This window comes from Esox lucius, chromosome 4, assembly GCF_011004845.1.
Source record: "Esox lucius isolate fEsoLuc1 chromosome 4, fEsoLuc1.pri, whole genome shotgun sequence".
Lineage (NCBI taxonomy): Eukaryota > Metazoa > Chordata > Actinopteri > Esociformes > Esocidae > Esox > Esox lucius.
The window spans coordinates 28,450,616-28,475,499 of record NC_047572.1 but is presented as its reverse complement, the minus strand read 5'-3'; the positions used below and the strand labels follow the sequence as shown (position 1 = coordinate 28,475,499).

Below are 24,884 nucleotides of genomic sequence, written 5' to 3'. Positions count from 1 at the left end.
TCCCCTCATTCTCTTGCTATCGTCCGCGCCACTTATTACGCAGCAGACTGGCAACACAACATTTGCTGTTAAACCTAGTCTGTTATCTTTCAGTACAAAAGCTTTCGTAAGACTGAGACAAGGGATGCCATCTGGACTTGATTTGGGTGCCAGCAACTAAGGGTTTTGTTTTTTTCGTCCGGGGAAAACAGGAAAGGTGCTCACGTTCGGATGCTCAGCTGGCACGGGCATTTTTTTCCCCTGGCAAGAAAGACGGCGGGAGATGCTACTGGAGTTGCCTTTGCGCCGTTCCGCTCTCTCTGACACTCTGGCTTTAATCTTACCTTGGGACAAGACATTTGGCGAATGGAGATGTGAAGAGGCTTAAAGTATGGCATGCAAAGATGGTTTCTGTCAAGAAGGAGATGGTGACTGCGATGTACCCCAGTTACATTTCGGCTCTCTTTTACTTTTTCTGCCTGACTACTTGGTGAGTTCCGAGGATACTTGGTCTGGGGGCTTATTTTCTCCATTTAGATTGGCACTGCCCGGGTGCTACCATCCACGGACCCGGAGGTCCAGGGGCTTTATTTGTGTTGTAGGCTATTGTGACCACCACTGATAATTTTGTCATGTATTTTGGGTAACCCAAGAAGCTGGTGCAGTTCACTATAACAAATCACTTTCATTATTTGTGTCGTTTTTTCAGTGTAAAGAGGATCTCTGGAACAATAAAAAAGGATGAGCGAATATATCCCGAGAATTTCACACGAATTTTAGACAGACTTCTGGATGGGTATGATAACAGACTGCGACCTGGATTTGGGGGTAGGTACCTACCTGAAGCACCAGTTTTCAGCTGTCCCATGTTTCAAAACCGATGGGAGAGAAATTATTTACATTACAATGCTATTGAGTTGTTTAAATATGTGAGGTTGACCTATGCTTGAAACATTTAATTTTCCTATCAGAAGGCATTAGCTTTTCCATAGCCTAAACTATTTAAAATGAAACATGAGCACAGCTGAGCACCGACCGCTGCCTCCCACAGATGCTACGAGTTTCACAAGCTGGTGGTCGTCATGACCTGAGAGAACGCTTTCTTAACATCTCTTCTTCGACTCTTCCGCGCGACTGTTCGTTTACGCGAGTTCTGTTACATAATCGCAGTGGGAAAAGCCGCTTAACTGCACAATTTAAGTTATCCAAAGAGTGCAGATGTTCTTTTTGCGCCGTACGTCAAATCCTCCTTGAGCGCAAAGTATCAGACAGTCGTTTAAGAAAAAAAAATGCCTTAAATATTGAATTGACGTTGTTGATTGTCGGATTTTGTTTTTAATACCATATTGACACTGTCCGTCTTTCAACGTCATCCTCTGAAATATTCCAACCAGTGCAGGTAAACTTCACAACTCTAAGTCTACATATAGATACTGATCGGATTACTCCCATAACTTATATATTTATTTTGGTCTATTTTTTTTTTTATTCCATTAGGGCTATGTTGCATATAAAGGCTTAGAACGGAATCGACTGTAGCCTTTTCCGGGCCATAAGCAGGATTTGGTCTGACTGAGGGACTGACAAAACAAACACACAAAAAAATTTGTGATGCACTGGCGCATTTAGAAATTGCAACTTGCATATTCTTGGTGCATTCTTAACATTTAGCCTACTTGACACCGCAATCTAGGTTGGAATTTTGACTCTGTCTGATTTGTGCCTAGAAATGTGGCTGCATATTGACTAAGCATCTCTTCGGGTGTGTGGTGGCCAGTTAGTAGCATGGTGAGCAGGAATTAATCGCACTCTAGCGACTCCATCAGTTTGGTTAGGCATTAACTGAGGTCAACAGTCAAGTGAGCATGTCCTAAAGTGCCGATTTTTCGGACTTCCCAGGTGCACTGTGTAACAGATCTAAATGGCTCGGCGCGGGTGTCAACGATTCTGCTTTTTTCAACTCTCAAAGAATGTCAGTAATGGCCGCGACAAGTCAGGGTCTCTTTTTCTTCTGTGTGGCCAATGTATGCAACTTGGTCCAAATTAAGAATAAGTCTACCACTTTATCACCCGTTATTGAGCATATGTTTACCAACATCGCTGCATTCAGCCAAACCCACAAAATACCCAAGATATTGAGAGATGATTATGACGGACACTTAAATGTTTGTTGGTGAAATGTGGGTGAGGAAGAGAATACAGAATTGTTGACAAACAAGCTCATTTTAAGAAACTACAATATTTTATGATTAAAAGAAAGTAGACATCATGACAAAAAGAGTCAGGCTGCTCGGCGGTCACATGCTATAAATTGAGAAATGCAGGAAGTTCAGAAGGCAAATGAATGGGAAAGGACCCTAAGCACCCTGAGGGGACCTTAATTGGTGTGAGTCGTGTCTGCAAGACTTTTAGTGCAGTGAGTTTTGTTTGATATGTAATTGGCCCGGTGTAACAAGGTTTGCATTTGAGTCCCCCAAAACCTGACAATATTACATCACTGTGTGGATTGAAGAGCAAGTTAAATCTGAAAAATGTAAATAGTCATGTTTTGTCTCATTCAGCTTAGACTCCATCTTGTACCGATCGCGCTACCAGTCCATTTTATATGTTGTCTCAGTTGCCATTGATTGATAGAGCCATCGGATTTCTTTCAGCAAATCCTACTATTGGCAGATATATTGTTAAATGCACGTGTCAGCATTTTTCTGATTTCTAAAAGACTACAACTCTCTCCAGCCATTACTTCCGTCTCTGCCACAGTCCCTCCCCATCCCCTTCACTGCACGGCACCTTTTAAACATTATTCAACGATAGGCTTGATACTCCTAGCTGTCTAACTACAATAAACAACACCATGGCTTGGCATCAGAATTGAAGGATTCATTTTTGGAAATGATGGCATTGTAACATTTAACCACATATTGAACGGCTACGACTGTAGGCTACTGTACAACGCATTTGAAAGACAGTGGTAGCTGCATATTATTAGGTGAAATGTGTACATATATGTATTGAAGATTGTATTTAATAATGCAACATTGCTGATAGAGGCAGGGAGTAGGGAGAACAGAGGACTTTAGTGTGGTAAATGCCAGCGTGGTGTTTACAAATTAGGTCTGTTGCAGTTACAGAGCTTATCGGTTAATTGGTGGCAGTGGCACAGTGATTATTTAACTGGCAAAGTGGAATAACTTAGAAGTGAATTACAATGTTGAACAAAGAACAATTTTATTTTTTGTATAACATTTCTAATAATGAACAAGTAGAGCTGTTCTTTTGAATTTAATATGAGAAAGATGTGAATTGTTATCTATTAGTACTAACTTCTAACTCCTAACTTCTAACATGCACTTCCTAAATGTGTACTGCATTTTCTCAAAACTTTAAACACACTTCTCAAAACTCGCACCAAAACTCAACCCCAGACTTCTCACACAAAATGAAAAACGTTCTTGTACTGGCTTGCCTGTGCTTACAGATTCAAAGCACAGAATACAGGGTCGTTGGATAGGTTTACAGTAAGTTACCTGTTTTCCTTTTACCAGTGAAACGGCCTACGTTTGACTATACTACCAGCCCAGCATCCGTATTGGCCATACCACGCACAAAACATGGTCAGAGAGATTAAGTATACGGCACCACGTCTCCAAGTGATTTATTGCTTTGACCTTTGACCCTTTGGCAGCTGCACCTGTGTGAGAATATGAAAATGATGTTTTGATTCATGACCGGATGGTAGCAGTTGTTTTTCCAGTGGGGTACATATCCGGTTAAAGAGGGAGGGGTAGAGCAGGTGATTCTGTGGGATTGGAGGAGGGTTCAAAAAGGGTTATGAGTAATTTATTGTTTGAACGGCCTGGGGTGGTAATATTTGGACAGTTGTTTTTTCCTGGGGTTCATGTTTGGTTAGGTAGGGAGGGGTAGAGCAGGTGATTCTGGGGGATGAGAGGGGAGGTCAAAAAGGAACATGAGTAAATTATGCGTGCGTGCATGTTCAGGTGGAAACCGGTGTTTTTTCGGGGGCTTCATGTCCGGTTAGGTGGGGGTGGTTAATAAAAGGGTTTTATGGTTATGTTCTTCTAAGTTAGTCTCGAGATGAAAGATGGAGAGGAGCAGAGCAAGGGGGCTTGAGCAGGTTTTTCCGGGGCTTCATTCTCTGGGAAAAGAGGGTGTGCATGATGGACGTAGCCTATGGTTGCCCAATGATATTAAAATGGTCTAATTATGTACATGTTTAACAAGGTAAATGTGTCTGTGTTGACCAGGAAGTCTAGAGATCCACGCTTTCCTCGGGGTGGGGGGACATAGGCGTCTGGCCTGTGAATTACTTACTTAGCTGCCCCAAGACAAAGGAAGAGCCCTTTTCACAGACTGTGAGCTATAAGCATGAATTCTTGCTTTGACAGGAGACAGTTCCTCCTAGGGGAGAGTTTTTCAAAGTAAAATGTAATAAGCCCATCTACCCACTGAAACAACTAGGCATGTCTTTTCATGACATAGTTGGATGTGTGGTTAAAACACAGGTTAAATCCCCAAGAGGGCTTCAAGCAACTCTGTTACCTAACGAGTAGGCTTGAATTGTGTGACACACGATACAGAATTTAGCGTAGCATTGGACCTGAGTACTAACCTCATGGTTATCACTATGGCTGATTACCCAGCATCCTTTGGAGTTATGGTTGTCAGCTAAAAAAGTCCTGAAAGAGACTTTTATTAATAAAACCCTTTTATTAACCACCCCCACCTAACCGGACATGAAGCCCCCGAAAAAACACCTGAAGATACACGCATGGTCATACATTTTTAATCATTGTTCCTTTTTGACCTCCCCTCTCATCCCCCAGAATCACCTGCTCTACCCCTCCCTACCTAACCAAACATGAACCCCCGGAAAAAACAACTGTCCAAATATTAGCACCCCAGGCCGTTCATACAATAAATTACTCATAACCCTTTTTGAACCCCCCTCCAACACCCCAGAATCACCTGCTCTACCCCTCCCTACCTAACCAGATATGAACCCCCAGAAAAAACAACTGTTAACACCCTGGACATAAATGAACAACCATTAAAAAAAACATTTTTCATAATCCTTTTGACCTACCCCTCTGATCCCACAAAAAAATATTTTTCATATTCTCACACAGATGCAGCTGCCAAAAGGTCAAAGCAATAAATCACTCTCAGTTGTGGTGCCGTATACTCAAGCACAGTGTCACATATCTCATTAGAGATCTTGGTTCTTCATCCTCCTCATCCACCTCCCCTCACTCTGCGTTGTTTTTCCCCAACACAGAGGATACCTGTGGCCCATTTATTCATGCCTGTCTTTGCAAAAAAGTTTGAATGAAACCGAATTATGTGTGAAAACAGGTGACTAGTGATTAAGGGTTTGGCTCTAAGGTCTCCCTTCTGGAACAATTCAGAATTGTTTTGTGTATAATGTTCATTGAGTCAGTTTTAGTGTTAGCGAATGCGATAGACTAGTTTTGAGGTACGTAGTTATCAAAGATGTACAGTATAGTGTCCCTCAAAGCAGCTGCTTTGGTCCTGTTTTTATTCTCTCTTTTTACAAAGAATTTACCACTTACAAGAAGCTAGCATAGTGATGTATTCTGATAATTTCACACCCTGTCAGCACACAGCCAAGGAGCTCAATGAGAGGGTTAACAAGGGGTCAATGTCAGAGTAGTTGATACAACAAATAACTGGTCTTGAATACAGTTAAAACTGAATGCATTTTAGTTGTTTCAAAACATTCTGTAAGAAGTCATCTTCAGCTGGAGTTGAAACATTAATGGTAAGACCACTGACCAATTAGAAAAATCTAAACCCCTAGTACTAATAATCTAGCTATTACTGTCAAGACATATTCACAATATAAAAATGTATTTTGCACCATTATTCTTTCTCAGATTTGCTCCAGGTTATTCATGTTGGTTGGTCGACACTTGTTGACTGCAGTTTTCCAAAAGTACCACAGATCCCTAGGATTGAGTTTGGAACATTGACTGGGCCGCTGTTTTTGTGTGTGAGCCTCTCCAGTGTTGTTTTGGTGCTTAGGATTATTGTCTTGCTGAAATGTGATTTTCCTCCCAAGCTTGTGTTTTTTACTGACTGAAGCAGATTCTCTCATAGTATTTTTGTGTATTTTGCTCCATCTATTCCTCCTTCAATTTTAATATGCCCAATCCTTGGTAATGAGAAGCTTCCCCATGGCATTATGCTACCTCCACAATATTTCATAGTGAGCTAGCTTTTTCTTGATGCATGGAAACTGTTAGGTTGGTGCTTTGACATTTGGCCATGCAACTATATCTTGGTCTTATCTGCTCCACTATTATTTTCTCTGGCAAACTCCGGACTTGCTTTCAGACGGTACTTCTCTCACAAGTTTCCTTATGAGAGAAGTCACACCGGCCAATTCACCACAGAGTTCCAGAGTTCTGAGGGAAATTCTTCGGGGTGGTGTGATGCAGCTCTCACTACCTGACTAGTGATCCAACTTTGCTCATATGGGTTTTCCAAAGCCTATTTTGTACCCCTTTCCTAATCCATGCATTTGTGTTACTTTATCTCTAAATTCTGTCAAATGTTCTTTGGTCTTTTTCCGTCACATTCATAGCCTTAACAATGATGTGACAACCTCACGGTTGATGACAAAATATGATAACTACTTCATTGGTTCAAATATGGAGGCTAATTGTGAAGTAATTGTGTCTTTATCAGGGCAATGTCTTTTATCTGTGTCAACTCAGTTCTTCCAGGGAATTGATGATGAATACTTACGCAAGTGTAACGGGTATGAAATGGCTAGTTAGTTGTCGCGGTTGGCACGGATTGCATTTTAATCAGTTGTGTCACTTGCTCTGAGACCTTGAAGTAGTTGTTTCCCTTGCTCAGCAAGGACTGCTGCTTTTGTTGGGCAATAGCAATGATGGTTCGTGGATGACAATCGTCTTTGTGTTTAGAGGTTCGCTGGTTCAAGCCCTGCATCGGGCGGTCGGAGCAAAATGTTTACATTAGTGCCGTGACCCGGATCACTCAGTTGGGCTCTGCCCAGCTGATGGGGTTGCTATGGAGATGGTCAAAGGGAGGTGAGTGTAATGGGTATGAAATGGCTAGTCAGTTAGCACCACGGTAGGTGCTGGAAGCATTTAGTTGTCTTTGTGTTCAGAGTTTTGCTGGTCAGAGCAAAATGGTGACAAGCTGCAAATCTTTCTTACACATTTTCCCAACATAAAACCAATGTTACCTTACAATAATTTATTATGAGTTTAATTTTTGTGATGTAAAATATCCAACAGAACTACTTTTCACTGTACCATTTGTAATTCAGTAATATGAGAAAATTCGCCAGTGGTTTAAATACCTCTCCAAGGTACTGTAAATAAAAGAACAACAAAATATAATAAAAGATAATCCATTCGAAAATGTCATGCTTTGAAATGCATCAAACTTGAAACATCTGCCAGTATAAACATTAACTAATGCCTCAAAACCCAAACAATCCATTTCCTTTCTCTTTCCAGGGTTGCCTACTAAAATTTCTACAATTTAATTCGTGCTCTTGGATAAAAAAAAGGATGAGCTGAATAAATGGACCGCCCTGAAAACTAAACCCTTGAGGATGTGTTGTCTTGACCATATTATTTCCTGATGCTAAAAGCAGTCCTCACTCTGAGTGAGCAGCTTCAGTAATAAGTCTCACAGTCTGCATTTTAGATTTTGTTTTAATTAGAAGCCAATTCATCAAGCAGTTGTAGGCCGATAACATTGGCAGCATGCAATTTTCTTTAATTAAGCTCAAGTAAAAACGCTTTTGCACAGAATTTAGCGAAAGGAAGACAGGGAAAATTGTATATCTCATTTGAGGGGGTCTTGAAATATTTTCTGGGATGCACGTGTCTTGGAGGGGAAAAGGTTGAGAATGACTGACTTAGGCCAGTGGGGTCCTACTTTGTAAGAGATACATTAAAAAAACTTTTACCAGGTACCTCTGCACCTTTTCCCTAGGTCCTTGGTGTTCAAGAGAAAGTACTGCTGTTTTCCTACAATACACCTGGTACAATAAGGGTTAATATAGATAACTGGGGGGAGCTATAAGCATATCACATCACAATATGCATAATGCCCTTCTAATGCTCTTTGGGGTTTTAAGCTGGGTATCTGAAATGCACTTTGAGACAACTTGTGATTTTAAAAGGGCTTAACAAAATAAATGTGATTGATTATTGGAAATGAAGAGGAGTTTATTTATTTTAGGCATCTGTGAAACCCCGCAAAACCATAAAGGGCCAAAAGCTGTGGAGATTAGGTGAATATACTGTACAGTATGTGCCAAAACACCATTTAATGGGGTATAGCTGATGCCCAACTAATAACCTTAACCGGTTTCTGAGCAAAAATCACATCTAGTGGTCCATTGGCAGAGAACAGCTCCAGCAGTAGAGCCCCACATCAGGCCATGGAAATGCAACCCAGAGGCAAACACCTGTTGGACTGTTAGTCCCTTAGTCGGCTTTAGTTCGAGTGAGGAGTGTTGTTAATGGCCTGAAAAAGACTCCCTCAATTATGTCTCTTCAGAAATCGATCAGGCAAATGTGTATTAAAGCCCTTTTCACAAGTGCTTTTCGGATACTCAGCCTAAGACAACACAGAGTGCAGATTCAAAAGCACAGTAACTTGAGGCTATGATGTGATTATGCTCGGGGGTTTTAGAACGAAAACCTAACACTGCAGGTTATTGTATGGGACAATATAAAATCACTTTTTAATATATATATTTTTTAAGTGCATTAATTTATTGTTTCTGTTTAGTAGAGATTTCAGAATCTATATTGTGTTATTAGATTTGCAGTGGAGGTCTAAAAAATAAATCAGCAAAAATGTAGTATCCACTGCAAAAGTAATAGTTTTGCTATCTTAGGGTTTTGTAAAACTGATGTAAATGTCCTCTGAATAGGTCCAGTGACAGAGGTGAAAACGGACATTTACGTGACCAGTTTCGGGCCTGTCTCTGATGTCGAAATGGTATGTAGCCTATCCTAGACAAAGTGTGACTGATCCAGCAAATAGACTTGGTGTACGTAAAAGGGTGAGGTTGCAACCATGCATTGGCCCTTTGTTTTCTTCCTCAGGAGTACACCATGGACGTGTTCTTCCGACAGACATGGGTGGACAGGAGGTTGAGGTACGAGGGACCGGTCGAGATCCTGCGACTCAACAACATGATGGTCACCAACGTGTGGACCCCGGACACCTTCTTCAGGAACGGCAAGAAGTCGGTGGCCCACAACATGACTGCCCCCAACAGGCTGTTCCGCATCATGAAGAATGGCACCATTCTTTACACCATGAGGTACCACAGTCCAAGACGGTGTACGTGAACCAAAACAGTTTACGTCACGATGCCTACACTACCCAGCATGTCAGTTAGTGATGCCTGAGTGGACGAGGGAAAACAAGACAATGAACTCTGCCTAAAATCTGTCTGAATGTCCTGCGGCGATAAGCAGACTGAGTGGGTGTTTTTTGTGTGAACGTTTATCATTGTGTTGAGACACAACTGCATACTTTCTACTCCCATTGGTTTTGATACGTTTCGAACTATGGTCCTGCATAGTTCAGCTGGTTGAGCATGGCGCTCGCAAAACCAGGGTTGTGGATTCTCCTCTCATGGGGCAAAAGTACGGACAAGATTGCGAAATGTATGATTTCACGTATGGTTTTGACACACCAACTTGGGAGAGCGCCATGGTAATATTTTTGCAGGGAAAGTATGGAAATGTATATTCTTGTTACTGCTAGTTGCTCTGGTTAAGAGGGTCTGGTAATTGAAAGAGACATCTGTGTCCCTACAGGTTGACAATCAGCGCAGAGTGTCCTATGAAGCTGGTGGACTTCCCTATGGATGGACATGCATGCCCTCTCAAATTTGGAAGCTGTAAGTATGATATGCTTCTGTAAGACTATTGTAATATAGTATCAGACTTGACTTGATGAAGTGGGTCTTCATGCTTCTCATGAGACTGGATGAAATGGGTCGTTGAATTACAGTGTCCTTTCCACATAGCTTTTTTTATGCCATTAACATAATTCCCTAGATTTTTTTATTAACATAAATGTACTGTGAGGTCCAAAAGAATTTAGACATTGAAATATGTTGCAGTTTTGGCTCCGCAGCCCCAGCCTTTTGGTTCTGTACGATGATTATAACGTCTAAAATCTGTCATTGTCAGCATACAGTAAGGTACCATTGAGGTACCATTCAACCATTTAGGGTGAACATTTTTCATAACGCGAAAAGCCTTTGGGCAAATTAAATGATACCCTTTGTGTACCTTTTGGTCGCATTGCCCTAGCATACAAAGGTGACATGAAGTTTTTAACAAACCGAAATTGTAGAACGCATTTGCAGTGTGTTTTGGTTGTGCTCAAGGTAATTGAAAGGAATGGTGAATAATGTGTTATGTTATGTTGGAGTCACTTTGACTTAAAACGTTCACATTAATGTGGATTTTGACCATGATTGCACTTATTGTTACATAATACCTGTACCAAAATAGGTAACTCAAAGCTTGTGGTATTCATCCAATTTTGTCACATAGGGAGAAGCAACTATTCTTTTTGACTGCTATTGTGATAACAAATTACATTAATTTTGTACCAAACACATTTCAAAGAAATCAAAATTCAGGACCATTTCTCATAATAAGCTTAACGGTCAGCAAAACATTGAATTATCTCTAGTGAAATAATCTCTCGAATGAGCCTCCTGTCTCATCAGAACACAGTGGTGGTTTTAAGATAGCGTCTGCTGAAGGGAAAAACTAATGAAAGGAACAGAGGAAGAACAGAGAACGGCTCCCCAACCCCCCCCCACCTCCAATCTATTATCAGCAGCTGTGACATTGTAGAGGTAGAGGACAAAATAGATTCCTGACTTTCCATTCAGTCACATTGTTCTTGGTTTAAGACCTCCCACCAGCCAGACCAGGTTTAAGACCTTCCTCCCATCCCATCTCTCTCTCGTCCTGGCCTGGAGTCAGGGAAGCAAGCGTTACATCTGATGGGGCCCCGTTTCACTGTAGAGGTCAGAATACGTCTTCACGCTGCAGATTCGCGTGGACCTATTAAAAAAAAACAAATGTATCCGGAGCTGGTGTCTGCTGGGGCACTGTGCGGCAGGCCGTTTCACGACACACCCCAGCCGACCCATTTTTCCGAGACCGCTGGTGTCCTGTGCTGATTTCTAACCCCCCCCCCCATCCTCACCCCCCCCCCCCCCCCCCCCCCCCTGCGGGAAACAACCAACTGAAACAACGGGCCGGGGAACATGTTGGCCGCAGACACACTCGACATAAGCCCATCCTCTAAGTGTGTCACATCGTTCCAACCTTTTAGCAAAATTTTTGTAACGTTGAACACACAGAAACGTGGACGCGGTGTGAGACTTTGCCATTCGTTTCAATGCCCACTCATTGAGCTCACAGCACACACCCACACAGTCTAACCACACTTTTGCACTATTCTGTTTCAATCAAATTAGGAAAAGGTCTCCAACGAAAAGCCGGAGAGTGCTCCATTTCGTGGGTAGTCTTCAGCGTTTTCAGTGTTTTTAATCCAGAGACGAATGTCGAGATCAAGTGGGGAAGTGATGTGTGACTGAGCTGCACAGCATCACACATTATAATGTCTCTTCGAAATGCATTGTGATTGACTGCCAGGATGGGAGAGATGTTTCCCAGAGTGTATAGTTGTGGAGAGGATATCACTTGCATACACTCATACACATCTATGTTAACATGCCCTCTGAATCACATTCTGTCTATTCCTTTAGTGTTACACCATACCCTAACACCCCCAGTCCCGGTCTTTTTCCGTTAATCTTCCTCTCACTCTCGTTCTTTCCCAATCTTTTTTCCCTCTTTCCCTCTTTTTACACTTTCACTCCCTTTCTCTTTTTTTTTATTCCTCACTCGCTTTCTATGTCTTTCTCTTTATCTCACTCTCTTACTCCCTCTCTCAGTCTTGTTCTTTTTTCTCTCACTTTCTCTCTCCCTCTCCAGCTCACTCTGTGTTTGAATTTATCTGCCAAAATACCACCACTGCACAAGTTTTGCGAATGCAATTCTGAATTTCCCTGAACACCTACTTCATCTGTATCTGTAAACTTCTCCAACCTCAGATGCTTATCCTAAAACAGAGATGATCTACACCTGGACTAAAGGACCACAGTATTCAGTGGTGGTTCCTCCAGAGTCCTCTAGCCTGGTGCAGTATGATCTGATTGGCCACACTGTCAGCTCTGAAGAGGTCAAGTCAATCACAGGTACGCAAGAAATAACTGTCGTTTCAATACAGACATTGTTCCTACCTTTAACAGGGATGGTATTTTTTGATGACGTTCAAGGGAAAACACACTTAAGTATTTGTATTCTGTACGGTTTCTATATACCCAATTTATTTTTGTATTTTGTATACATTGTTTACCAGGCAATTATGCTAAAAACATATTCTTACTTACAGCAAACAACTTTGGCAATTACATCTAATTGTCTTGTTTTAGGGACTGGACAACAATGTTTTCCAACCTTGTTGGCTTGGGGTTTCGAACCAGAAACCTTTCATTTACTGGCCCAATGCCCTTGATCGTTAGGTTACCATGCCACCCCATTCATGTTGGCTGCCTTGTGTTCTATTTTTTCCAGTTTTTCACAACTGCTAACACACAGTTCCTGAATGTGTTTAACATTTTCTCAAAACTATGAACACATCTCAAAACTCACACCCAGAGTATCTCAAACCCAGATATTTTTTTAGGGTGGGTGGTTAGGCTTTAATTCACCAATTTCACCCAAAGAAGACAAGAGGGAAAAAGTGTTTTTACACAAGTATATGGTGATAGTCGTAAACATATTCTTCCTTATCCTCAGCATCCTGTTTCTGTCCTCGGTCAGGGATTTTGTGGCTGTCTCCTTGAAAATATACCATTATCTTGGATTTTTGTTCTTGACTGTAAACATTTCTGTAAACCAGTACGGTTGTTTTTGTCAAGCATGTTTAGAATGTCCTAGAGCTTGGGCTTCAGAAATCATGCATGGTCCACCAGCATTAACCAGTATCTCTCAAAACCAGTTTGCGAATGCAATTAACCAGTGTCTCACTTGGTTTCACCTGGTCCATAGAACCAATGTGTTAGACATTGTGAAAAACTTTTTTTCTATGCATTTTGTTACAACTTCCCACTATGAATCCACAAACCTGGTAGCCTCATGGCTGTTGTTTTTGCATCACTGTAATTACATACCTCCATCAGCAGTGGTATGGACACTGGTCATGGTAACACCAGTGACAAAAGGAGGTACCAAATGCGTGATTAGATACGGTCTTTAATACATAACACCACCCTAGTAGTTTTAATCCATACAAACAGATGTTTTGCAGCTTGAAGGACTCCTACTGTGTTCTTATTAAACAACAATTAAACAGAAAATGTACAATTTAAGATGTTGTTAGGGTTTCGGCAGTTCATTTGTGAAACACCGTTGTGTGTTTTTGTGGTTATTGTTATTTTGTAAGTGTTTTACATGTTGATAACGTCAAGGGGAGGATGACTCGTCTCCTCCGGGGTGTCACTCAATGCTTCTTGCACTGTTTGATGCCGTGAATCTCAGAGAACGATGAACACACAGAAAACACTCCGACCCCAGCAGGAGTCCGACATCTCCTGCTCTCTTGCTCATTGGCTCATGTCAGTGTGTTTCTCCTTGGACTGTCCTCCAGGTGAATATGTGGTGATGACAGTGCACTTCCACTTGAAGAGGAAGATGGGCTACTTCCTGATCCAGACGTACATCCCCTGCATCATGACAGTAATCCTCTCCCAAGTTTCCTTCTGGATAAATAAAGAATCGGTCCCGGCTCGAACAGTCTTCGGTATGTATTACTCACAAATCCCACCATCCTGTAAAGCACTGCTGTTGAGAAGCTGACAGGATGCAAATGTTGAAGAGAGAGGTGCCTCTTCTTGTGTAGCTCTTTCTGTCCCTCCCGTGACCATTGTCAGCCTGGGCAATCAGCTGCCGTCTTCAGCCTCTTACAGAACAGTAAATGGCTATTCGTTAAATGTGTGTTATGCTTCAATTAATGTTAGCCATCTGAGGCTGCAGTTGCATTGGCCAATGACAGCCCATCTGTTTATAGGCAGAAATTATTGGACTCCAGTTTGGGAAGAGTCTGAGCTCTAAGCCGGGATATCTGGGCACCTTGCATGGAATTAGTGTACATTCAAGGTTATTCCACCCGGCCTTAGACAAATCTGGGAATTTTTAATTAACTCTTGCTTGAAGTTAAGCACTCATCCTATTTATCTGGTGTCCTATAAACAAGTACTAGCCATTCTAGCACCGTTTTGTGTTCTACAGTAGTCCTCACTAGCATTATGCAGTGCTGTGTCTATTTGATTTCTCTGAGCTCAAATGAATTCATCTCTGTAGGCAGGTGTTTATGGGAGAAGTGAAGAATTAGCTGTGTAGAAATGTGTTCTATTAGCATAGGAGCCTAACATGTCTAAAATGGCCCTGCAATGTAAAGTTAGCAACAACTGGTCACATGTTTCTGATGTGTACTCTTCCCTTCCTGCTGGCTTCACGTTATGTATTTCTTAAGTATTGATTGCTGTTGTTGTGGGTGTCTGGGAGGCTGCAAGCCTTTCAACAACACCTCTGTAAAATAACAGGGATATTTACCTCTGGAAACATTTCGTTTTGGCTTGTACACGGGGGTAGGACGGTGATAACCACATTTAGTAATTCTTAATCCATTTGTTACGTTACCCTTTCATGCATTGATAAGAGAAATTCCTTGATAAGGACCAGTATCCTGCGCTGTTTAGCATGCTTCACCGCACGATGTGTCTGCATTTTGTGGGCCCGTTCCTTTTGCCCGCTGATTTTCTTCCAGGGACACACGTATCGCTGAGTCAATGGGTTCTACTCATCCCAGCAGCTGAAGAGGCCAGTTGGTGTTATTTCACAGCCTCTCTGATTCTCCCTACGCTCCACTGGGTCCCTTCCCGTTTCCCTCCCATCTCAGCGGCCAGTTAATGAAACTGTCCAGTATTTGACAGGAGAGTGTCGTGGGAACATAAATATTGTCGCAACCTCGGCCCTCTGGCTGTAAAAGTGCGCGTGCGTCTGTGTTTTCTTATCCTCTCCTCCCTCCACGATGCAGTGTTCAGGGTGTTGCTTCTGTGACTCAAAGCCTGGCAGATGCAGTGGAGTGGTTGTTGGACTGCAATTTGGGTAGTCGAGGAAGGATTTGACTTGAGATGATTAAAACGCTCCCCCTGGTGGCTGAAGATGTTACTTTCCGGGGGTGTAGGAAATACATGGATTAAACTGTAGTATATTCGGCGGGTTTTGCGGACACCTATTAAGCGTAGTATAGTGTTACCTTTCCTGACTTTGCCACCAGACAGTGGTTGGGACGACTCAGCCTTCCTCTCTTGCTGTCTCCAGGGCCAGAGCGGTCAGTTGCCCTGAGGTAATACCCAGATGTATTGGTTTTGTCTGCTGTCAGTGATGAGTTAATGCCAGGTTTCACCCAAGTCATTGATATTTATTAGGTCGTAACACGATATTGCCACCTGCCCAGCCAAGAGCTATTACCATTCCATTTCTACACACACACCCACACACACACAGACCAGAAGTCTTATTGCGATACCCACAATGTACTTTAGTGCTAACACTATACCCTTACTTTGCCATCACAAGGACTGAAAATATTCTCACAATTCGTACTGTATTATTTCATATCTCATACTGTATTGTCTTGCATTATTGTATTCATTGAGCATTTCATACTGAATTATCTTGCATTATTGTACATCTAGCGTGCCATACTTTATTATTCTGCATATCAATCAATCAAATTTATTTATAAAGCCCTTTTTACATCAGCAGTTATCACAAAGTGCTTTTACAAACATCCAGCCTGAAACCCCGAGGAGCAAGCAACAGCAGTGTTGAATTTCCCTTTTATGTTGAATTGCATATCATACTATATTATCTAGTATTTCATTTGCCATTGTCTAGCATTTTATACAGTATCATCAATCATTTCATATGGGATTATCTAGCATTTCATATGGGATTATTTTTCATTTCATATGGGATTATCTGTCATTTCATGTGGGATTATTGAGGATTTCATACTGTATTATTTGCCTGATGAGGTCTTTGACCAAAACGTTGCACTTTTTCATTAAACTCCTAACACTTGCCAGCTGAAACAGTGTGCAAGATGATCTTCTTTCTATATGTTCTATTCTTCTAAGCACTTTCCATCATTTCAATAGGTCAATAGGTATCTCCAAGGTTATATTTTTATATGACTCACCATTTTATAATAACTGTCAAAACGGAGTGTGTAAAATGTGTTTTTTTTTATTTAAAGAATGGTGTAGAATAGAACAAAACATCCTGGGAATTTATCCTCTAGTCCCGCTATAATGTGAGCTCCTGTGTCTGAAGATGAGGAAGGAAGGTGCCTGAATTCCAACAGAAAGAGTCATTGCCATCACTCACTGATTGGATTGTTATAGCTAATCTGATTAAACCAGTCACAGCTCATTAATCTGTACCGAGAATGATAGTGTGTCTGATCTTGCAAAATTCCTGCCCTTCGCCTCATAGATTTATTAATCTGGTGGTCAGCAGAGTTTTGGTAGCAACATAATTATGCTGTGGGGGACATCAGGGCAGTTGTAGGATGACTTGATGTTTCTCTCTTGTACAGTGCAATCTTTTCTATATCTCTAACATAAAAGGGATTTTCTCTTAATCACATTATAGATGTTTGCTAATAATCCCAAAGTGACCTGTAAGCTTCCCATAACTCCCCAGATAATGTCATGGTAAAATCCTAGCGCGGCTCAGGCGTATTTTATTGTTTTTAATATGGAGGAGTCGGTGTGCTGTGTGGCATCGTCACCAGAGCAACCTTAGTAGGATGGGAATCACAGGGAACAATGGTCAACTGGTCATAGACTGGTTTACGGGTAATTCCAGTGTCTGACACAATCTGTTTCCTGTTTGTCAAAACACATATAAAAGCTCTTTATTGTCACACGTGTAATCAACGCATTGCACATTTTTATTTGTTACCCTGCTTTTCCTGAGCCTCCCTTGGCCCTTGAATGTTTCAAACGGACTATGTTGTGAGAGAAATGTGAAGATGTTTACATACTGCATAGCCCGGATTGGCTGATAGACTCGTCTAGAGTAGTGGTTCTCATCTCCAGTCATTTAGTACCATCATCAGGTGTTATACGTGTTAAAGCACTTGTAACACCTGATTCAGCTTCAGTTTGAGGGCCTGATAATTAGTTGACAAGTTAACTCAGGTGTGCTTGTCCAGGGCCTCCACAGTGTGTAGTGTGTGAGGATAACCAAGGATCGGAGTTAGGAACTATAGTACTAAATCCCACTTCCTTACCCACGTGTACAGTTGACAGTTGGTCTGTTATAATGAGATCACGTTGTGACATCACGATGTCGGCAAAACGTTCCACACACACAAGCTGGAAATGACAGGCCTTAAAAATAAAAGCTATTTAAAACCAAAAGGGCATGGACGTCATTTCCGTCAATTTCAGAATCTCATCAATTCCAACAAAGAGTGAGGTGTCCTTAAAAATCACCCTGCTGTGATTGTTGTTACATTGAAACATGGGAAGAGAAACACATGGCTGCACCAAAGTCACGTCCGCATGTTGTAATTGCATACGCACCATGCAATGACTAGGTGTTACAGTCAATGAGCTAGTGTCATTTTATTTCTTGACTTGTTGTAGTCAGCCGTCCTGACAGCCTTACACTGATTTTCTAGGTTCTAGAAGCAACAACCAGGTGTGAAAATAAACACAGTAGTACAGCCCAGAGTACATGTAATATCTGAATAATATATACAATGCTACAGCTAGGTGTTACACAGGATTTAGCCAGTTGAAATAAAGTGGATCTCACTTTACTGTAAACAATTAATAGCAGGAGTCAGGGAGAATACATGGAGAATACATGGAGAATACATGGAGAATACATGGAGAATACAGGGAGAATACAGGGAGAATACAGGGAGAATACAGGGAAAATACATGGAGAATACAGGGAGAATACAGGGAGAATACAGGGAGAATACATGGAGAATACAGGGAGAATACAGGGAGAATACATTTTCTCTTTTCAAGTGTGCCCTGTGTAGATTTAATTTTTTTTGCAAACTAAGCAAGCAAACCCATAACCAATCAGGTGTCGAGCCCTGGAAAAAAAGCCCCTAGTGGATTCCCCAAGGGAAGGCAATGCAGATATAATGTCAAGGGAAGGTTTATGTAATGTTGATATACACTGTGATGTCCAGGGTTGGTTCAGTAATGCTGATATAATGTCATGGGAACATTTAGTATTGTTGATATAATGTCAAGGGAACATTTAGTAATGTTGATATAATGTCAAGGGAACATTTTGTATTGTTGATATAATGTCAAGGGAACATTTTGTATTGTTGATATAATGTCAAGGGAACATTTAGTATTGTTGATATAATGTAATGGGAATGTTTGGCAATGCTGATATTATGTCAGGGAAGGTTTAATCATGCTGATAAAATGTCAAGGGAGGATTTATGTAATGCTGGTAAAATGTCAAGGGAAGGTTTAATTCTACTGATATAATGGTGAGGGAATGTGAGGCCTAAACCTGGTGTTTTACCGTCTACTATAGGAGTGTAGACATGGCTTAGGTTGGCTTAGGTTGTTATTTCCATTACAGGCAAGTTTACAAATGTTTTCATTTCCAGGCATCACCACTGTCCTGACCATGACCACACTGAGCATCAGCGCTCGCCACTCCCTGCCCAAGGTCTCCTACGCCACGGCCATGGACTGGTTCATCGCTGTCTGTTTCGCCTTTGTCTTCTCCGCCCTCATCGAGTTTGCTGCCGTCAACTACTTCACCAATGCGGAGATGGAGCGACTAAGAAGGAAGCCGCCAAAGTGCCCACCAGCCCCACAAACAACCCCAGTGAAGGTGAAGGAAGTGGAGGAAGTTCTGCAGGTGAGGGTTAAGGCCTGTTCCCGTCTCCACTTCAGAGGTTCATTCCCTTTGGTTCATTTGAATGCTAGTCATCTAATAGAGACTCATTGTAAGTGTGCCTCTCTTTTTCCCTATGTTTTTCGCCCTCTCTGTCTCTGCTTGCCCATTCTCCCTCTTTCTCTCACTCTCTCTATGATGTCATTAGCTACAAACATTATAGCAATTTCTACCTGAAGGCCAAGTAAAATTGTAAATTGGGAATGAATGTTCAGTTTGGCCCATTTACAGTATATCTGCACAGCTGTCTGCTTAGATCAGTGCCCCCTGTTTGAAATCTTGTGCAGAGGCTTAGTTATATGATCCCTAAACATTCTGAATATGCTCTGAATGTCGTACATGTGCTTGCTTTCTCATCCTTTTAAAAAGATTCTTCCGCATGAAGCTAAGCCTGTTTTAAAGACGTGCTATCGGATGGGAAAAGAGGCATATTAACGTTTCTTACCATATTCATTTTTATGCTACCTATAGTTGGAATGCGTGGAAAACATTTCTGAAAGAGTTTCCTTGTTTAGAAAAGAACAACAGTTTCCATATAACATATTTTTGTTTCGCGTTTCAGAATGCATCAACAGTATTAGATTAATAGTTATGGGGGAGTTTGGGATTGAAGCACTTTTTTCTCTTCCCCAGAGTCAAATTAAATTATCGGTAACATGTTTGTGCATGAAGGAATTTCCAATACATAGTTTGTGCAATTACTAAGTACTGTTTACGCAATGATTGAAGGTATTTGCGAACAGCTAGCTTGAAGATCTATAGTCACTGTGCTAATGCTAGTTTGCATTGGCTTGAAGTATTACCTTTGACGTCCTTTAACAAGCAAACGGTACCATACATCAACACAAACTCCTGAGCCCTTTTTTACTCTCCAGTCCCTATGTTCTAGTCCTGTATTTTATTGTTTTAACCTTGATAGCTTAGGTCAGAAATGCTTCTGAACCAACAGAAGATTATGTTGCTGTTTTGTCCTTACATACAGATATAGCATTAACCCAGGCAAACTCTAGTGCGAACATAATCCTTTATTTAAGGGTGATTTAAGTTACAAATGTCTCTCTTCACAGTCAAACGACTAACTTGTGGTGTATTGCGACCAGAAAAACAGCCATACGTTCCCCTATATAGCCCTCGCAACTGCTTAAAGTTGCCCTGTGGATCTTAAATCCTTATGTGGAGGATTCGCGCCTGAATGCAGTTTAGTGACGACGGCACATCAGTGGATTAGCGGGTTGCCACGGCAACGCAGCCGGGGCACATCTGTATAGGTTTCAGAAGCCCAGGAGCCAGGAAATTAATACTCTTTTCCTCGAGAGCTGTGGCCCGGTGGGGAGATCTGTGCGGCATTAGGCCTCGCCGTGTGGATTGACGGTGCTGGCATTTGTACCCTCCAGTCGTCGTGTTGTCAGAACTAGTCGAGTGTCTACAGACTGTACGTTTAGCACATGCCAGTGGAGAGAGGGGGAATTATCACTGGTGAGGATACTGTGCCATGATTTGACAGTTGCGCCGCCTTTTCCGTGGCTAAGGAGATAAGCCCTTTTGATGCTATGCTATACCGACCAATAGAACAGTACTTTGTAATATAAGCTTGTGTGAAATGAGTGAAAGTCTACACAAAATAATGTCTGTGCGGTATTTATGCAGAAGAGAGTGTCAGTTTTATTCAGGTGCATTTAACCCTTAAGGATTTGTAGTTCTATATACAGCTGTTCCATATTTATCAGCTCAGTACAATTGTCCCACACACAAACAAGGGACATAGTGAGATTTTTGTCCGATTTCTTCATGTCAAGGTATTTGCTTGTGTTGCGCATGATTGAACAATGTGGCGCAAGTCATTCACGGTTGTTATTTATTTTGTCTCCTCAGCATAACCCTGACACGAATGGTAACCTGCGAAAACGAATGAACTACATGCAAGACGGACAGAAAGCAGAGTACAACAGCGACAGTAAAGCAACAGCAACCGGAGCCACCGGGAAACAGGCCCAATCTGGCCATTCGTCTTCTGCCGCCGGGCCAGCTGGCCCCACCATCACCCTATCACACTCCAGCCCTGGCCCGGCCAGTCTGTCCGACACCGCCTCCACCCTGTCCGTCAGGAACACTCCTCCAGCTCCGCCCACTACCCCGACGATGCCGGTCAACCAGATCCAGCTAGCTGCCGACTCGTCCTCGCTCCAGAACCTCCTGGGTCCGAGACTGGAGCATATTCAGCTGATGGGCAAGAATGAGCCCAAGCAGTCACCCTGCACCCAGCCAACAGCCACCGGAATGGGTGGGACCAGTAAAATCGACAAGTACGCTCGCATCCTGTTCCCAGTGTCCTTTGGGGTGTTCAACATGGTCTACTGGGTGGTGTATCTGTCCAAAGACACCATGGAGGCAAAATTTAGAGGCCAGATCTAGTTTCAGGTTTGTCTTGTGGGGATTTTTGTAATAATTTTTCCGATGTGTGCAAAATGAGAAGAGAACAGCATCTCCATTGAATCTTGTTTGAGATTGAATAAGTATTCAACTTACAAGAAAACTGAACATGCCGAAGACCCTCAAAAGATTACAGCCAGGAATACTACATTTGTTTGTTTAAATAACTAGAGGTCTAATGTGGATTAGAATGGTACCAAAACCGTATTAGCATTTCAATAGGTCTGAATGGAACAGACATCACAAATGTCCTCTTAAGGCCCTGGTCAACATGCAATGCAGTTACATATGGTTACATTAATGGATTGGTTAGTTGATTTAATTAATATCGGTACTTACCCATGCTGAAGAGAAATACAGCAATGCCTGATCTTAGAGGAAAAAACTACGACTGATCCTCCTGGCCTTCGCGTGCATTGCTACAAAGTAAGGAACAAACAATACTGGACCCCATGTTCTCTGGAAAATAATGCACAATGTGAAAGATGTGTTGCAGAACCCGTGAGAACCTGGACTGAGCACACCACGAGGTGTCAAGAACAACGGAGACACTTGACCACAAGGATGGCAAGGGCAGGTATATATCTGGATAGGTTGTCTTTTCGTTCTGGCATCAGAAGAAGATCCATTTTGTTCACTCAAGTCTAATTATTTCTCGTTAGTGCGTGAAGCTCTGCTGACTAACATTTATGAGGTCACTGTACATAATGGCCTACTAACTTTTCTCAGTGTTGTACACAACATTTTCAGAGGATAATGCTCCCCCTATTTGTCATTATCTCAAGTACATTCCTTCCAAAAAGCATCCCATGTTTTTACTTGGATGCATTTTACGATACAGGATACATTTAGAACATATTTTTTTCAAATAATTGAAATATAAAAAAATGTAATGCATAGCTTATGTTATGCATTTTGTAAATGTATCTGGAATAGATTTGTATGGAAGTATATCATTTGGGGAAATTTCACAGTAGACAATAACATCTTTGCTTGATCATTCAAAGTGTTTTTCCTTTTACAGTCTCTGAACAACTGTGTATTGATGTATTAACTAATCAGCGTTATTCTTTCATGTTAACTGACAAAGAATATTTATTGTGAAACAGGTGATTTTTTACGGGATCATTTCCTTAAGTTTGGGAATGTTTATATCCTAGCCATTGATTCGTGTTTTTTCATGGGGCTTTTGTGAATGGTACCTGTTATTGGGCATCATGTATTGCCGAGGGCAATGAATGTGCCACTCCCAACTTGTGAGCTTGTACCATTGGTCTCAAATGCCATCACCATGAGTCCATCAGGAGTGCTCCCAGACATTACTTGAAATGGGAAATTACAGTTTACATGTAATTCTGTCTGTAACTGGCGTTAGCCTTGAGCCATTTCATAGGCTGGCGGTAAGACTAGCGCTTACAGATTTGGGCTAGCAACAAACTAGTCGGAAAATCTTTTGATGCAGTTAACGGTAATTGTTCCAGGGCGGTCGTTGATAATGCTAGCCTTGGTTGTGACCCCATTCTCTAAGGGTGTCTCAGGGATGGTTGAGATATGCAAAAAAAAAATACATTTCATGTCTACAAATGGAGACTGTCTGTTATTAATACATGCTCAGTGGTAACTCTGGACACAATTTTACAGATAAGTTAAATCATTCTGTTTTACACTTCGATGCCATGTTTACAGATTCCATCCAACCATCTTGTGGTAAAACTGTACATAGGTGTCTCCCAGAGGGTTTTTCCCTTCTTGAGTTATCAGGTGAGGTCATTTTACCCGCAAACTAATGCTTGTGATTAATCTGATTTGTGGTGTCCTGCAACACAAATACCTATTATTACCCAAATGGGTCATACATAGTAGGCTCCTTAGTCACTCTTTTCATTTCCTGGCAGGTAGGCAGGGTTGAACAGAGGGAGGCTGGGAGACAGATCAACAAGTCTGCCTCAGACTCATGTCTGCTCAAAGCACCCAATTGTGAAATTGATTCTGCCCTCTGCCAACCAACCATGCTGATACACACACACAAAAACACACACTAAAGAACTTCTTAACAGCAAGTGCTCTGATGTTATGATGCATTGGATTCTATAGTCTCTGTGGTCCTATCCAGCTCAGTAATACACCATGGTGATTGATCTGGGGGTCAACAATAAGAAATAGTTGAGAACTGGGGATAAGAGAGGAAATGAGACAAGAACAGTTGAGAACTGGGGATAACAGATGAGAACAAATGAGAACAAATGAGAACAAATGAGAACAGAGGAGAACAAATGAGAACAGAGGAGAACAAATGAGAACAGGGGACAACTGGGGAGAACCGTGGAGATCTGATGAAAACAGACTATTGCCCTTGTTGTCACTGTGGATGTGGCTGACTGACTACGACTGATGCTACAGCCTCCTCCAGGGTGTTTCGGGACACCAGAAAGGGAGGAAGAGATGTAATTGCCCTCAATTAAGAAACTTGTTAAAATGATTAACAGGCCCTTGGTCTGCTGAATGTCTTAGATATCAAAATGATGAGAAGGACCAGATCTGTTGATGAGTTTTGATATCTCACTTCAAGGGCCACTTTCGCATGCACACTTTCACAGAAACAAATCAAGCCTAGTCCTAGACTGAAAAAAATAAAAAATAAAATAAATAAAATTCTAGCTCAATAGAAATTCTCCATTGAGCTTGATTATTGGAGTAGAGAACTCCTGGCCCAAAATGTCAACCATTTTTACGGTTAGCGTTTAAAGAAAGCTTTTCTCCCTGAAGGTGTTCTAAACATGTCCAGAAAGGTCAAAATGTCCACCTGGGTCCATTTTAGAATAATCATCAGAAACCTTTGCGTTTTGGTCATACTGTATCCTATTTTCAGTTGAATAACATCTGAGATGACTTTTCCTGCTTGACCTATTTACAGTTGAATTGTGTCTTACAAAAAAACTTTGAAGGAATTTCAAACATCACTGTCATGCTGGACTCAGGTGGTGAGGGGTGTCTTTATTTTCATTGTAGAGATGCTAGAGGATTAGAAAAACCTAACCCTTCAGCTACTTGACTGTCGTTGGGATAAAATCAGACAGGTTATTGACTCAGCTATAGAAATCTTTGTCTCAGACTGAAAAAAGTATTCAAATCGTGCAAGCAGTTATGTGAGCTAACATGCGTAATCAGTCCGTGGACTGCCACCAGAACCCGGAGAGCAATAGAACTGCAAGAATGACTGGGATGGCACCGTGTTCTTGCAAAGACACTGCATTGTGACTTCCTTTGAAGAGGTCACCCCTCGCAGCAAATGGTGTTCTGTTACTGACTGTACATATT

General features: G+C 41.7%; 1 protein-coding gene across 1 annotated transcript; it reads left to right on the top strand.

Moving 5' to 3' along the window:
* gabra4 (gamma-aminobutyric acid type A receptor subunit alpha4) lies at positions 1-24,190 on the top strand. Its single transcript, XM_010900937.3, has 9 exons — positions 1-469; positions 689-807; positions 8,945-9,012; positions 9,120-9,340; positions 9,843-9,925; positions 12,170-12,313; positions 13,768-13,920; positions 18,844-19,100; positions 21,009-24,190. The coding sequence occupies exons 1-9, from the start codon at positions 384-386 to the stop codon at positions 21,546-21,548; spliced, it is 1,671 nt and encodes a 556-aa protein (XP_010899239.2). The 5' UTR covers positions 1-383; the 3' UTR covers positions 21,549-24,190.
* Positions 24,191-24,884: the final 694 nt, after the last annotated feature.

What these genes read in the sequence shown, in the direction of transcription:
- gabra4 (XM_010900937.3), top strand. Translation starts at nt 384, where the DNA reads ATGGTTTCTGTCAAGAAGGAGATGGTGACTGCGATGTACCCCAGTTAC. An exon ending in CCCGGCTCGAACAGTCTTCG is followed by an intron (nt 13,921 to 18,843) that starts GTATGTATTACT and finishes TTTCATTTCCAG; the next exon opens with GCATCACCACTGTCCTGACC. An exon ending in AAGTGGAGGAAGTTCTGCAG is followed by an intron (nt 19,101 to 21,008) that starts GTGAGGGTTAAG and finishes TTGTCTCCTCAG; the next exon opens with CATAACCCTGACACGAATGG.